This window comes from Tyto alba, unplaced genomic scaffold (assembly GCF_018691265.1).
Source record: "Tyto alba isolate M040663 unplaced genomic scaffold, T.alba_DEE_v4.0 Super-Scaffold_38, whole genome shotgun sequence".
Classification (NCBI taxonomy): domain Eukaryota; kingdom Metazoa; phylum Chordata; class Aves; order Strigiformes; family Tytonidae; genus Tyto; species Tyto alba.
The window spans coordinates 755,483-772,263 of record NW_024881313.1 but is presented as its reverse complement, the minus strand read 5'-3'; the positions used below and the strand labels follow the sequence as shown (position 1 = coordinate 772,263).

General features: G+C 38.0%; 1 protein-coding gene across 4 annotated transcripts in view; it reads right to left on the bottom strand.

Moving 5' to 3' along the window:
• ZNF385D (zinc finger protein 385D) overlaps positions 1-16,781 on the bottom strand; it is a 448,489-nt gene that overhangs the window by 164,831 nt on the left and 266,877 nt on the right. The window contains exon 1 of one of the 4 annotated variants that reach the window (XM_033008527.2): positions 11,503-11,763. The exons of the other annotated variants lie outside the window; for them this stretch is intronic. Coding sequence (XP_032864418.1) covers positions 11,503-11,524 — 22 coding nt within the window. The 5' untranslated portion in view covers positions 11,525-11,763. Of the gene's footprint in view, positions 1-11,502; positions 11,764-16,781 lie in introns of those variants that run through there. 4 annotated transcript variants of the gene reach the window in all.

Below are 16,781 nucleotides of genomic sequence, written 5' to 3'. Positions count from 1 at the left end.
TCACTATAAATAAATCATTAATTTGGATGTTTAACAGTATAATGTTATTTGGCCTTTCCAAAATGACACAATCGAAAGTCAAATCAACATTCTAATTATAAATTAAATTTTCCTTGTCACTAGAAATTCTTACCCATATACAGTTTTAATACATGTCCGTTCAGCAGCTCCAGGCACACAATTGGAAATGTTAAAGTCTTGCAGACTAGAAATGAGCTTCTCCCACATGCATCTCTTTTTGGCTGAGCTACAAACTCACAGAAATGATAGCTTGGTATGATTTGTGGTCATAAACTTCAAGAGAGCTGTATGAGATGATGCTCTAAGAAAAATATTAAGCGTCCTCTGCTTGGGGGTGAGGGGAAGAATGAAACTCAGATTTTCCTTACCGCTGCTGTTCTGCTTAACTAGTGTAGAGTCTGTTGGCTGGAGGAGAATGACCATAAACTACTATTCATTGAATTGTCCTGATCTCTTTAATGATATTGCCAATAATGTGCCTTATTGAGACAAAAAAGACACCCCAGTTCAACAAATCACTTGAGATGTTGCCCCCTTTAAACTGATTAGAATTTAAATAGGACTACTGTGAATTAAGAGATATTCTACATAACTTGTACATAGTCAGGAAAGCTTCCAGGCCCCCATTCTATCCACATAGATGAACTCATTGCAAAGGTAAACCTCAAAAGAACAGTCATGGTAGCTTTAAGTTTTCTTGTTTTGTTCTGTTTTTTTTTGTTTGTTTGTTTGGTTTTTTTTTTTTTTGTTGTTGTTGTTGTTGTTGTTGTTTTTTTTTTTTTTTTCTGTTTTGTTTCATTTTTTAAAAAATAAGAATGGAAACTGTTATGGACCTAGAGATGTATAGAACTAAACAGTTCAGTTGACTTAAGAATTTCATGTTATCATTATTGGCATTGGTGACATGGTAATGGAAATTAGTAAGAACAATAATGACTATTTTGTTTGCAGCTGAGAGCTGCTTGCTAGCTTCTGGAAAAGAAATTGTTGGTTTTAAACCACTTCCTGAAAAACAAAAAAATCAATGTAGCTTTCAGTGCCTGTTAATTGCTGAACCTTTCTATGGAAACCATCAAAGCTTAAGTGGACAAGGGAACTGATGGAGTCTCCTCCAGCAGGTGTGCAGAGCTCCTCTAGCTTGGGGAGATCTGTGGTACCACATTCCCTCCTGCAGGTGCATCTTCCCATAAGTGAGGCTCCTCAAGCAAGGCCAATGTAATTCAAGTTATTAAACTGCTCAAGCTCATGTTTCCATCACATCCAGTGCCTCTTCTGGCAAAGAGACAGGGAACAAGTGTTTAAGCAGGAACTACAACCCAAACAGTTAAAAATCCTTCCTCCTGTACTTCCAGGCTGGTGGCGGGTGAGGAAGAAATGCACGGTGACCACGCTGCTGGGCATGCCAGCATCCTCCAGCCCCAGACCAAGTTGCTGCTAAAGTTTGATTACAGTGCTGATGATCAATTTAAGATTTTAAAGAGCATTTAATTCACATTTTAAATTATTGGAGATATTAAACATAACTGTTACAAATTATTTGACAGTTACCTTAATTAGACTAGGTCTGATTTAATATTTCCAGCACAGTTGAAACTCTTACTTTACTGGGGGCCACGGAAGTTTCTCAGCATGTTAGGTCCAGTAAATGAAACTGAGTTCAAGCAAATCTATTAATGCAGTCCAACACTTTCCACAGTTCATTACAAATAATAATTACTTTCTGAAAACTTCCTCCTTCACTATGAAGAAAAATCTGTCTCAGTAACAGCAGTATCAGTGAGGAAAGCTCAACTTTTGCTGAAAGATTCTTGAACTTGCAAGAGCTTATTTTTTTTTTGTACATGCTAGCAGTTGTCATACATACATTATATCAACAGATTTCAAAAACTGGCCAACATTTTTCAGACAAACCATCAATATTACCCTCAACCAATATAGTATCAAAAATCAGCTCCCTACATTGTTTACTATAACTGAAGTTGGCTGCACTGACAGAAGAACCTGCAAAACTGGAGATTTGCATATCACAGGCACCTTGGGAAGATTTCTTAGAAGATTAATTTATGTATTATTTTAAACATTCTCTAACATTAGTCATCTATTACTGTGAGCTTCCTAGAAAGCTCTAATAATTTAGAATTAACGTTATTTCTTCTTATCTTTGTGATGTGGAAGACATTAACCCAGCGGGGATCTCTCAGATACTTGATATAAAACATTCATAATTTGACTATATACTGAGGTCAGATGGCACTATTTCTATTTCCAGATGAATCTAAAGTGAGCTTTGTACTGCTGAAAATATTCTGGCATAGCTTTTAACATAAAAACTTCTTTAATGAATTACAATAAAGCATCATGCAACTGTTATCTTAGTCAATATTCCCATTAAGAAATCTTTCTACTAGAAATGCACAAAAAACTGATACAAATTCCATGAACATGGTTAGACTAAACAGAGGAATATTTTCCAAGTATTAATTGTTATTGTTTTTTCAATGCTAAATATCATCAAAGACTGCCTACCTGAGATAGTTCTGTGCTGCTTTTCCTCATTACATTAATTTTTTTGGAAGTATTTAACTTAGAAAAAAAATCAGGCATAGGAGAATAAGCAATAAAAATAAATTTAATGTTCTACATATCTGTATTATCTTCCTAAAATCTGTAGAGTTGTCTGGGTGTCCACAGTGACGTGCAGCATCATTGTTCATTGCCTTCACCAGGTTAATTTCAGGCTATTTAAATAAATTTTCTTCCCTGTGTGCTGATGATACCATGTGATGACAATTTTGCTTCAAGTTAATCACTATGGGCAAAACAGAGCAGTTTCATTTGGTCATCTTGGGGTCCTTGTGCAGAGTGGTGCTGCCAGTACCATTTTTCTGCAGCACCAGCACACTGCAGCGCTGTACCTGCTGTCTGCCTGCCTTTCTCTTCCAGCAGAGTTTATATACATTTCACACACCGTAAGGCCTTCCACAGTCACATTTTGATTGTATCTACATTATGTCTACACTGTATCTACATCCACATTAGAGAGATTTCAAATGTTGCTTTGACTTTTTTTTTTTTTTTTTTTTTTTTAATATGTTTTCAGCCTTTCAGTGTTTATTACATGCAGTAATTTCATTCATGCAAGGAAGCATATCTGTGTGGGCTATTTATGTGTATTAATGTTCCTCTTTAAGGCCACTGATGTTTTTTACCTTGAAAACCTGCATGTATTGGGAAGGTAAACTATTGCATGCACTGTTAGAGTGTGTAGAGCTAAATGCTAATATGAAGGATACTCGCCTTATATACATGGACCTGACCATAGATAGGTATTTCTGCAAGGCACTGTACATTCTATACAGCATATACAAAGAGATGTCACATGTCCAGCTGCTACTGAACCCACAGGAACCCAAAGGGTGAGCTGCTAATTAATATTAAGTTTGTCAGCTGCACCTATGTAAGAAGATACCTTTTATGTTCTATAAAAATACTGCAAAGGATCTAGGAGAAAAAAAAGGAAAAAAAAAAAAAAAAAAGAAGGGAATACCATTAGGAATTTATAAATGTATTACAAATTTTTACTTCAACCCATTTGAAAATAAAAAGAGTTAATTCAGAACCTTTCTTGGTAAAGAAAGAAAAAGGAGAGAAAAATCATACCGTGTGGACTAATGCAATTTCCAAGTTCTCAGTGCTACTACAGTTTAAGCCAACAGAAACTAAATGTGTTATTAGGAGGTTAGCACAACTCCCCTAGCACTGTATGTGGAGAGGAGGGCTAAATAACCAGTTTTACAAGGTAGACAGACTGTGGTCAGGATTGGCGAGACAAATGTTTGTAAATGATTACATCATGTCTTGAGCGCTAAAATCATGTAGGGATACTAGAAATAATGCACTGCAATGGCTTTACAGCACCCATATTCATGCGGCTGCCATGCCCTCAGTCAGAAAAGGAGACAAAAAGGGAATTATTTAGATATATCTTTACATATGCATACACAACATTTTAGAGCCTGTTTGACTTATTAGAATTTTTCATTTACAAATACAAGAATTACAAAGCTAAATAGGAGAGTAGGTCAAGTTTTATGTATGCCTGTTTGTCTTTCCATCTTAAAGAAATAAAAATGTCTACCCAAAATAACAGATGCTGCATGAAGGGTTGAATCAAGGATATTATTTTTTTTTTGTGCTACCAAAAAGCAGACAAGCTCACGCAACTTTCACTGTTGAAAAATTTTCTGCTCACAGCAGCACAACTTAGCAGTAATAATAGAAAAGCAAAGAAGCGGTGTGCTTGCTATATAATAGTCACATACCTAGCAAACTAAATGCTCCTGATACATGGCTGGTTTTGACAGAAGGTGAGTGGATTTGCTATCACAGGTAAATACCAGCAAACAAAAACTAATTTGCTAAACACTGTACTATAGAGACAGCAGACCCTCAGGTTGCTACTGAAAAATAACTAGGCTTAGCAAGAAGAGTACTGATATCACTAGCAGTGCCAAGACTGGTTCCCTCCCCACCTCCTCCTTTTTTGTGCATTCATAATTGCAGATCTTTCCAAGGGTCTGTGTTTTTTGACTTTTTTTTTTCTTTTTTTTCCGTTCAGTATTGATCCCTAGCACAACAATGAGTAACAGTATTGGAAAATACAGCCATTATCTCCCTCTGTCTTCATAACTTACTACACTCCATAGTAAACAAACTGAGCAAACAAGGTCAACAAGAACAAAAGAAGCTGAGAAAATTTTCGTGGCTTTCATTTGAATGAACTGTATTGTCCATCTGCTTTTTCAATTACAGCATAAAAGTAAATAAATGAGAGAACCACTGTGAAGTAATAATCAAAGAGTAAATTAAGCTTAGCTTTTTTCCTTTGTTCTTAAGAAATCAATTTTAATATTCAGAGACTATTTTCTAACATAAACCCAGTTTTTAGGTTCTATCTTGTTTTCTGAAGGAGAGAATTGGGAAAGAGACTGCTGGTTTGCATTGTAATAAACAGAACGCATAAACAATAGACGATATCAAAATTACTAATATGAACCAAAGCCCTCTGAGATCCTAAGTATATGCTAAAATTTCAAATGGCCATACCAAGAGTTAGCAGACACTCCCAGTCAATCTCAGTTTTGTATCTCCTCTAACAGCCTCCGAGATGAAGATACTATACATTACCAAACCCCAGGAGCTTTTCAAGCTTTACTTGAAAAGCAAGTGATACATTATGGTTTTAAATTCTGAAATCTGCAGGGACTATAAAACAGAGTAAATTAGTTGGCTGAATAATAAAGCCAGGACCTGATCCCATAGTGATGAAAGAATTTCCCATGATTACCAAACAACTGGTTCAGCCAGATAGCTGAGGTATTAAAAAAAGAAATAGACTGATCTAACCCCAGCTTTTTAAAATAGTTGTGTCCTCTGCCAAAGCAGAAACAGGGGAAAAAATAATAATAAAAAATCAAAACAAAACAAAACCAGAGAGAGAACAAGTGCTTTTGTTTAAGTGTGCTAGGTAAGGACTCAAGATGTCTTATTTTCAAACCTAAAGAAGTTTTAAATGGATATAATTTTAATCATCAAAAGAGACAGAACTATGTTATCAAAGATGTTAACAAGAGATAAGGGTATAGAGTAATTGAACTTTCATAAAAGCCTCCCTTACAATTCCAATTTCAAATTACAGCTGCATTTTCTTGTTTCACACTTAATCCAGACCCTTGCCAACTTCTTTAATCTGTCATACCATGCTTATGATTGAAGTTACTTTGTATGATGTATATGTAGAAAATAAACAAAAAAATAAAAGAATTCTTTGGGGGAACATGTTCACGAGCATCAGACTGATGAACTGAAAGAAGTGGTCAACAAAATGGACAAGGAGGTTGAAATACATGAGTGTACCAGTAATGCAGATTCATGCATTAGATTTTTTTATCCCTAAGTAGACTTTACAGAAATTTGTTGCTAAAATCACTGAGGATACAGGCTGATCTGCAGAATGTGGCTTTGCCATATGATGACTTAGCCCTACAACAGAGCAAAGCTTCTTCCCACTTTCAAACCCAGCAATTTCATTCAAGTACATCCTCAGACATTTCAGGATTTGGTATTTCTACCAACCTCTTTTGCTGCATTTTCTCTGAATATTACCAATCATCTATGCAATTGCAGCTGCAAAAATAATCTTTGCAGCATACTACATGTAATAACCCCTTTTTAAAACTGAAGCCCTTATGACCTCTATTGTATTTCAAGAACTTTTCATGGTCTAATACCAAATTGAAATATTTCCTTTATCAAGTCCAAATATATTTCTTTTTCAAGTACCACCATCTTTAGTGCAATGAGAGGTAAAAGCTTTGAAAGGATTCCTGTAACCTGATTAACATTTTTGTAACTGCAAGAATTTCTAGGACTGCCACCAGGTTATAAAACAAAATCAAAATAATATGGAAGGATATTTGCACATAGGCACAGAGAGATAGAAGACATATGACTCTGAGAAAATTCTGCACCCAAAGACTCTCATTATTTTAAAATACTTAATCAAAAATAATGTATATGAATTGTCTTTTAGGAAAGAACATGAAAAAGGGCAGAGACATGACAATAAAATAAACATTTTTAAAATCTGGTTTTTTGTTAGCATTTAATTTCTTAACAGAAGCAAGACATTTGTTAAGAAGGGATGCAGGATGAGATTCCACAGTCATTCCAGTTAAAATACGTACAGACACACATTCACGTGCATGCACGCGCACGCGCACGCACACACACACACACGCACTTTCTGTTAAAAGACCTTCAGCTGAAGTAACTGTGAGATAATCTTCTCTAATGAAGCAAGCAACCGTTAATTCTGATCTTGGTTTTGGAGCACCTCTGCCACCCACAAGAAGGGTAACACTCAGAATGACTTTTTGTTTGTTTGTGAAATGGTGAAATTGCCCTTTATTTATGTCAACATACTGGATATATTTAGGGGTATTTTAAATGAACAGTTTCTGTAACAGAATCTAAAAGGGTACAATCTAGCATAGAGCAGTTTCTGAAAGTTCAAACAGGATTTTCTTATTATTATGTATACATGCATTAGTGATTATTCAGTACTTCCAGATATGAACTTCACTGCCCAGGAGGCTGTAATGTTCCAAGTATAAACATCAGGCTCCCGCAGATTTCAAAATCCTATACATAGGCTTGTTCAGCTGAATTCTTTTGTGGCGTACAGTATCCATTATATATTAACTACCCTTTCTTATTGCAGATGACTGGTGATAAAACAGAGTTAATAAACCGGTATCTGTGTTTCTCAAAACATTTTAAAAGCACAGCCTTATTATCACTGATTCATCCTGCCTTAAATGAAGACAGACATACTACAAAAGGCCTCTGCGCTGTCTAACGTAGAAGGAAATATAACCTCCTAAAAACAAACCAGTGACAACTAAATATTTTCACTGAAACTGCTGAAACAGGTTTTTTTTTGTACAATGTGTGTTTTCTTTAAAGAGGTGGTGAAATTTGGGGTGTGAGGGGGGTATTTTTTCTTCCATGACTCATCCAGCATGAATCTCTTCTACAAGAAAGTGTTCCAGAAATAAAAAGTGATACTCGGAATAGTAATATGCATGCAAATGAATTACTACACTCTACAACATTGACTGAAAAAAACCCACCTAAAACAGCAAACATCCAAACAGAAACGCGATGGCATTTTCAGTCAAAAATTGTTTGCTTTTTCCCCTTAACAGTTGTATTATTTTATCCTAAAGGATATTAATTTCCTCCCTAGTATATTAGATTTCCTCTAGAATGTGAATGGAAACATTGAGAACAGAAGTTATTTAAAACAGTAAGAGCTTCATGACAGGCAGGGGGGTAAGAAATTAAAAAAAAAAAAAAAAAAACAAAACAAACAAAAAAACAAACAAAACAAAAGGTAAAATATTCTCTTCCCCCTACTCCCCCCCCCCCCCCCTTGCTTTGTAAATTTTAATTTTAGTTCTTTTTTATTTTGCTTGTGCTTCTTCAGTAAGGGCAAGGTATAGGGGTATGTGGGGGAGTGATTTTTTGGCAGTGGGGATGGAGGACTGGCTTCCCTCTCAATTCCAGCCACGGTTGACCGAGCCCTCAGGACCGGTGCTCACTGTCCCATAACTGCAATATCACTGCAGCATTTCCTCCAGTTCAACGGCCATCGCGGATGGCGCCGGTGCATGGCACACACCCAAAGCTCTCCCTCCTTCCCCTCCCGGACGGCGAAGAGCGCTTTCCACCAGACCCAACAGACTGGCTGCCCAGCCCAAGGGGTGGCCACGGGGTCCACCGCGTTTGTGGGACAAGCCAGCCCCCGCCAGCCCCCGGCGCTGCCAGGCTGAGGGGGGGGGTGATGTTGGCAAGGTGGCCGAGTCAAGGCAGCAGCGGCTGGCGGGACCTTTTAAGGTAGAGGTGGCAGCATCCAGCTATGACCATCGGCCACAGCAGAGCCCTCGCGTTGAGTGGGACTAGAGGAAGTCCCCCATTATCAGCACGCCACATCAGTGCTGTGGCACTGACAGCCCCCCACCGTTCCTCCTCTCTGAGCTCCTGGGAGTGGTCACAACTGACTTTCATGTTAAATTATTAACTCGATGATAAATGCAAGCCACAGTTGCTTTGGGGTACGCATATATGTTTTTAAGTGCAAAACGTCTACCTACTAAAACACTTAACAGAGTTTTTTAATTTTCATTGGCTTTTGGCTTACTCTATAAACACACTACATCATTTTGTAGGATTTTTATTATTACAATTCCATATTTCTGTTCGGCTTGATATGATGAATGCAAACCCAATACAATAAGTAACAAACGTATCCACTGTGACCAAACAACAAACTCTAAAGCACAGCACGGTGAGTGAAAATTAGCAGTTATTGAAACCACTCCCTCAGAATTTTGGTGCAATATAAAAGAAAGGCTCATGCAATTAGAAAGGTCACAATAAGTTTAATTATTTGAAGGCTCAGCTCAAATAGTAGAATATACATAGCTGAATGTGGTAGAATATCTCAGCCCAGTGTTCTTCAAGGCTACAGCTTTAAAGAGAGCAAGAAATGCTATGACTGATTCCTGAATTTAGCAACTTTTCTCTCTGATGGTTAAGAAACTCCCTTCACCCATTAACACTTTCTCTATAAGAAAAACACTTTCAGAGGGTTAGGGTCTTTCTACAGTAATTATTTCAGTATTTATTTCAACCTTAATGCTGTGCATGTGTTCCCACTATGCCACCTCTACATCAGTAGCAATTAGACAAGAAGGCCCAGAAAAACAAGCAAGATGCATACAAATATACAAAAATGCTTTCTCTTTCTTTCCTTCCTATTCTTTAGGTGTCCCCATAGTAGCATGCACAGAGAAAAAAAATACCACAGAATTATTTAGTAATATTAAAAGGAAATTTTTTTTTTCCTCAGAAAATACAAAATTCTGATATTGTCTATGTGATGACTATAGTAATTTTAAGTCAAAGTAGGTGTGCGGTGCACACAGACAAGCTTTCATCTGGCTCTGTGCAACACTGCTTTGTGCAGTAAGTGTTACAACAGGGACAGGTGAGATTACAGAGTTCTGGCTTCTCACAGACAGAGCAGGAAAACACCCAGAACAACCACAGGTAAACATTATCCCCATTAGCTCATGCTTTGTTATGCAAAAGACAGAAACAAGAACATTCATTTAAAACTTAATATTAAAGGAAGTTTCAGACTGAACAAAGCAGATTGAGAACCTGCCTAACAAACTTTCAGTTCTGCTCTCAAAAGTGAAATTTCCTACAAAGCAGAGAGAAAGCACAATGCAGTTTGTTCCAATTAAAAACTTGTGCTGCTGCTGCTGCAAAAAAAAAGCATGTGAAACAGCCATTTGTGTTTTTTCAAAGTAACCAAAATAAGTTTGATCACCATTACATGTTTCTGAAAATTACAGACAGAAAAAAATAAAATTAAGTACCATACTGTTAACATACACCTAATATCCTAACTTCAAGAAACCGTAACTTCTAACATGAGTCAAACAAGCAATTGTTGCAAACCTGACTGTAACAAAAGAAAACCCATCTTGCACTTGCAATGTTAAAGTAGAAAAATAACATAAAAGAAATGAGAAAAAAATTAACCTATTGCCACATTTTTAATGGTGAAGAAACTTAATCCAAATTACTCAAACCTAAAACCATAATGCTTGTCTATTCTTCCTCAGTCTTTGGAAAAAGTGGTAACGCTAAACCACTGCAAATTTATCTCTGAAATGGACTGACTGAATAGTTCTGAAAACTCAGCCAATTTATATTTTTTCTGTTAGGACAGTTTATATAAAAATCAATCTGCTTTCATAATTGATGGGTTTCACTGTTAAAGACAACACACCTCCTCCCCCCTATTTTTAATTTTATGAAAATAAGAAAATAATGCTTAGCATGTCATAAAGCACAGTGCTTTTGTGACAGGGCTCAGAATATTACAAAAGTTCTTTTAGAGCTTGAAGTGAACTCCTGATTCAATATTTAATGACACTGAGAAAGCTGCTGAATGTCCCAGAAATCCCCCAACTCTCTTCTCTGTGTTCATTCTAAAGTATTATGCAGCTATGAATTAACACTGAAGCTAGATGAGACTTCAAGTAGCCAGGGATAGTATTTTTTCCATCACACCACCAAATTTCCTATTTTATTTTTTTTTGCTATTTAGCAGCACTAACTTGCAGCATTATATTGCAATTTTACCTCCCAGCCCAGTACTGCAGCACTACACTGCTTAGACATAGCTCTACCCTCCAGCATGTTTTTAGAGTATGCAGCCAGCTCAGCTGTAAGCCTGAGGAAGATTTCCATCAAACAACAAAACTAAACTCTGCACAAATATTTAACAGCTCCGAGACCTCTACAGGCTTAAAATAATATGCATTTTGAGGTATGGTAGGAGCGAACCCCACACCGGTAATCTGCATAATGCAGAGTACTCGGCAAACACACCACTGCAAATGAAGCATTGTTTCGCCCTTGTACCTTTGAATTCTTCAAACTAAAAGCTGAATGAAATTCTAAGGCTTGCTGTGCCTCCCCACCACAGACAGTGCAGTAGCAGCTTGTCCATTACATTAAGTTCGTCTAAAACTTCCCATGCCTCACAACCATTTCTCATGCCCTCTCGGCAGATGAAACACAAGTTCATATAAAACAAACCTAGGGTGGGTTCATCCTATCCAGCTTATTTTTCAAGCTGCTAAAACTACACGGTAGCCCACTCAAACAGAAAATTTCCCAGACAATGAAATCCTTTCAAACTGCATAGCCGACAGGATTCCCCAGTTGTCAGTTTTAGGTCACTGCCAGCACAAAATGTTCTTGAATCCAAGATTTATAATAATCACTCCTATAGATAACGTTGAGCAGAAGTAGAATTACATCACAGTTAACACTTACCAAAATACATTATGTTTCTCATTAATCATGCAGTCAGGATCCCACCGCTGTGTATTCAGCATTAGCTCCCGCACAGGGCTGACATGTAAAACAGAGCTCTTTCATTCTACATTATGTGGAAATTTCCCAGCACAAGAAGCGTGAGTGAGCAGTGTGCCTCCTCAGGATGAGCGCTTTGCAGGCAGTCTTATCCCTGATACAATCCCTGTCTGATTTAGCGTTTTACTCCGGCTGCATGCTGCACTGCCCATTCTTACTGTAATCTGACTCCTCCTTCTGATGTCCTTGCTGTGCCTGTGACATCAGGACTAAGAGTACTACAAACAGATCTTTTCTTTAACGGGCTCACAACAACATGCTCTAATATGCTGGTTAACCTAACTGTGGATTAGGAAAAAAAAAAAAAAAAAGCCCTTCTAGAATCGTACATAATTTCTTTTTTTTTTTTTTTTTTTTTGGCAGCAAACGCATTCAAGTGACATAACGTGCTCAATTACGTAATCAATGGGAAAGACAAAGCATATATTGTTAGTGTATTTTTCTTTGAAGGGCAGGCTCCAGAAGAAGCCCTTCTTTTTTTTTATTTTAAATCAATAGTTCCATAAATTATTTTCATATGAATGTTGGATAAAGCTCAGTCTGTTTCTATTTTTAAAAAGCTATTGACGAATAGGTAGTTCAATTTCAATAGAGCTGAACTGATTTTTTTAAACTATGATTTCTTTGCATGAATAACAAAGCATGAGGACAGGAAATATATGACAGCAAGGAATTGCAATGGACTTTACCACCTTTCACCCTTCAGGTCTCCAGTTCTTTTCTGGCCCTGGTTGATAAGTCATTAGCAGCTGGTAGCTATTTTATTGTTCTGTGACAAATAGAGTTGTCCTAAATTTGCTGTAAATAGGTCCCCACACAGTCCCTGCTGCTATATGAACTAGTAGCAGCTTCAGAGGAAGAAAGACCAAAGAAATACTGAACTACTCTCCACCACCTACACGTAGTGCCTCGGGATGGATCTGACACAGACTGGTGTGGCAGCGTGATGAAGACTATGCAGTCTGTATTTGTGCACATACTATGTCTGTTCTGTAAATCAACAGAGGACATCAGCTTCCTGCTGTCAGTCTGGCATGTATCACTGATAATACACTTAAACTAAATAAAGGTAAAAAATAATGGACAGTATGCTGAAGTGATTATTTCATTATAAGAGGATCTAACAGATGAATGTTTTCATTCTACAGGAAAGAGGATGACAGGTATAATTCATTTTTATTTGTAAAAGCTCCACACTTCTCTATCTCATGTGATCCAATCACTTAGGGAAAAATTATCCACCAGCACAGCAGCCAAGGAACGCTCCAGTTGCAGCAGAAGAGTTAAGAACCCTGGTGTAAATAGCTGCTACGCATCTCTCAGCAAGAGTCCTCTGCAGCATTGCTCTCACGAGGTTTCATGCTACCTGCATGCATGTCACCAAGATTAAACACTGCTTGGGGGAACTAGGACATGAATTTAAGCCCTGTCCCTCGCTGGCAGTCCCACAGTTCTTGATTTCTGACACCTAGCCTTTCTTGGTGCCCTTTCTTGTTCTAACTGCTCCTAGGAAGAGGCACGCCTGAAATGAGGGATACACAGTATACAAATAAACTCCAAACCAAACTTTGCTTCACAACTAAAAAGCACACAGTGCAGGAGCTCACTTTAAGACCATAGTGCATGATGGAGGAAGATCAAGACTTATTCCGTGGTTCAAACTGACCAACAGCAACTTAAGCTGAGCTAATCATAAATCAAAGTGAAGAAACATCATCTAGAAACCCACAGGAAAAAAAGTTGTCATCTAGAAACCATGGCCTGTATTCTAACTAGAGGGTTTGGCCAGCAAGTAACAGAGGGTATTCATGGCACCTTCCTTCTCCTCTGTTTCATCATTACAAGTATCGTTCACTCCTACTGTACAAGGAAGGACACATTTCTACAGGAGAAAATACCACTCTCAAAGGCTGGTTTAAAATATCTGAGCTGAGCCATTCTAATGTCCTCTGAGCAGCAGGTATAAGCTACTATTAGGAGCCTTCTGCAGCACAAGCATTCCCTCCCCTCCCTTCACTGAGGGTAAAAGCTCAGAGAATCAATTTGCTGTGAAATCCTTCAGCTCCTTTGCTAGCTCCGAAGTGCTTTTGCAGAGGCACTGCGAGATGTCCTTTAGGACAGTCTGCACTCAGGCACAGCGTTCGCCTGTTAGGCTGCATTTACCTTACCACAGAAAAGCTCAGGCTCATTTTGCTGGGAGTCAGACCCTGTGAGATGTAGGCTACCTCCAGTCTCAACGCTCCTCCAAGCTGATACGCCTCGCTGCCTTGAGCCATCAGCTGGCCAGCTGAGAGCCCAGGTACAAATGACTCGTGTCAGCGTAGACATACCATTAGCTGTCAGGCAGCAACCATGCTGCCTTTCAACATCCCTTCTTGAGCTGGCTGCTCTGTTACCATACCAGTTCAGTGGAACCTGATGGCAGGTCAGCTCCTCAGGAACCGTAAACAGCAAAGCACCACGTAGATGGACGTATTCTTCACTACCTGGTTCTGAATGTTACCTCTACTTTCGTTTTGCACTTTAGGATGCAAAACAATCAGGACCATCTCCCCCCTTATTCCATTTTATTTCTGCTGTTACAATAAGCATACAATCAAAGTAGTCAGGGAAGCAAAACCAAGAAGTTTCCTTTAATTTCTTTGCATTTCAACTATGGAACAAATGCAAGGGAGAAGGGAAAAATCACTGGTGGTCTCTCATGGAAAGCTTTCACAGCTCAAATTCACATACTCCATGCCAAACTGATTTCATTTACACACATACAACATTTAAAAACTGCAAAAAGAAGTAGAGTTCCAAGCAAGGGAAAAGCAATAGGTTTTATTCACAGATATTGTCACTGTCACTGAAAGCAAAAATTAGTTTAGTAATTGCAATCCTGAATGGCTGGTGTTTTAACACAAGCACTGAGGACTCTGCTGAACAAAGCTGTGGGGAAGCGCAGTCAGGAACAGCAAACACTTGTGTGCGTCTGGAGAATTGAGTAGACCCAGTCTGGGCATGCAGGATCATGCAGAATGAATGAGCAAATTAGCCCATGATGTCAGCCCACAGTGTAAACTCCCAATCATCAACAAGCCAGAACAGGCTAACCAGCATTTAGCTTTGCTACAGATGCAGGTCAAGTGCAAAATTACCATATTTTCATGCATGGTTCACCTATGAAAACAAAACCCCCAAACCCTTCTGATTCAGCAATAGCATAAGCATAACATGAAAAAAAAGTACCTTCTGCTAAAACAGCTATTCCACCACCTTATTTCTAATACTAGAAATAACATCTGCTCCCTGAAATACTCTTTCCAAGTAACTTGCTGCTTTTTTTCCTCATAGGATCTCCACCTTCATTTCTTCTGCCCTTCCTCACATTTACAACCCCACTTCAGTAAAGGGCTTGCCACAAAGGGCAGATTTTCAAAATGCAGACTACCCCACGAGACATTACCTCCATTTCTCCAGAACTAGGAAAGCCACAGGTTACCCCTCATGCTTGACTTGGTCTAGAGCCAGAAGGCCACTTCATGATCCAGCGGCACTATATCTATGCTTTCTACTGATTTTTATCTATCCACCTATTTACACTATGCCTCCATAGTGTTAAAACCACTCACAGGCATGTCTGTTGCAGAGACCAATTAATATTTAATATTAATGCACCCAGTTAATTCCCTAGGATTCCTGTAAAACTCTCTTCCAGTCTTAAACTCTCCCAGAAGGTAACTAATATTAGATTTATACCCAGACTCTTACCAGTTGGCTTTGATGAAATTCAATTAGTGAGGCCGACCACAAACCTTTTCTTGCAAATACAGAAGCATATCGAGGGACTCTTTGCTGGCAGAAATGCAACAGAAGGCAACAAAATACACTAGTGACACACCATTTTAAGTTTATGCATCACATGTAGTAGGTTAAAAGATCTCATACAGTTGAAAGGTTTCCAGATTTTCCTAAAATAAATTTTACCTACTGTCCAGAGACATCTATTAAGAATAAAAATGTATTATCCAAACATTCATTTCTGAAAATAAAGTGGGAGAAGCAAGCCAAATCACACTTGGCCTACTAATTTGACAAAAGCACCCCAAAACTAAAAGATTATAGAAGGCAAAATAGGTCTAGAACTTCTATATAGTTTGGAAATTTCTTTATTGCAGGTATTTCATTCCTATTAGTACTATAGTGGCCACAGTGCAGAAATAAAAAATGGCAAACAAGCCACAGTGTTGTAAGGCTCCAGAAGCAATTGGAAATGTTTCCAAGTGCACATATTTTTGTGCCTCAAATCAAACATACTAAGTACATCGGCTAGAAATTTGGTTTGTTTTTATTTTGAAGCCATCTGGAATAGTTTAAGACATACTACACAGTAATACAGATTTTGTGATTCGTTACTAATCTCTTGAGGTCACACTAAAGGATAAGACGGGAAGCAGCAAGCTACGTTTGTGTATTTTAACTAGCCATAGAGACTCATCTTTGGTTTTGCACATTCTCCACTGGCTAAAACTACCAAATGTGTTTTTTACCCTTGACTCAGAAGTGTCGTTTCTGGAAATCTGCAATATTTGTCACCATGAATACTATTTAACTGCAGCAGTACCCAAAGGAACTCTGTACCGCCACACGTGAATACAACTGGAGGAACTTAATTAATCTTCCTGTCACTTCCATGAAGCTTTTCATTAGTTTAGCTGCTATCTGATCAACTGCTCCATTCTCTATTGGAAATGGCTAACCAGAACCTCCTATAAAAGTGTTTTCAAGAGGTAAACAAAGAATCACCTTTGATTCAGAGAGCCTTTACAAATCTTTGCCATGCAGACTTTATCAGTTCAGTAACAGTACTTGCAGCACTATTGTTTTTAAGCAACTGGGATTTTCCACATATGAGTTTTAAGAAATATAAATAGCAACAATATGCATTTTTGTAAGCATAAAGCTAGTACTTCTAGTATTTTATACTCTGAACACAGATGGCATGTGGCAAATGAAGGGTCATATTTTTCTGAATTTCCTTCCCATGGATATAGATAGCTATTACACAAACAAACAGAATGATGCCAACATAAAACCAAACCTACGTTTTAAGCACTATGTTTTACTAAATGCCCACTCCTGTCATTTTTTGCTCCTAAGTATGTAACAAGATTTAAGATAATGAATGTGAATGAATA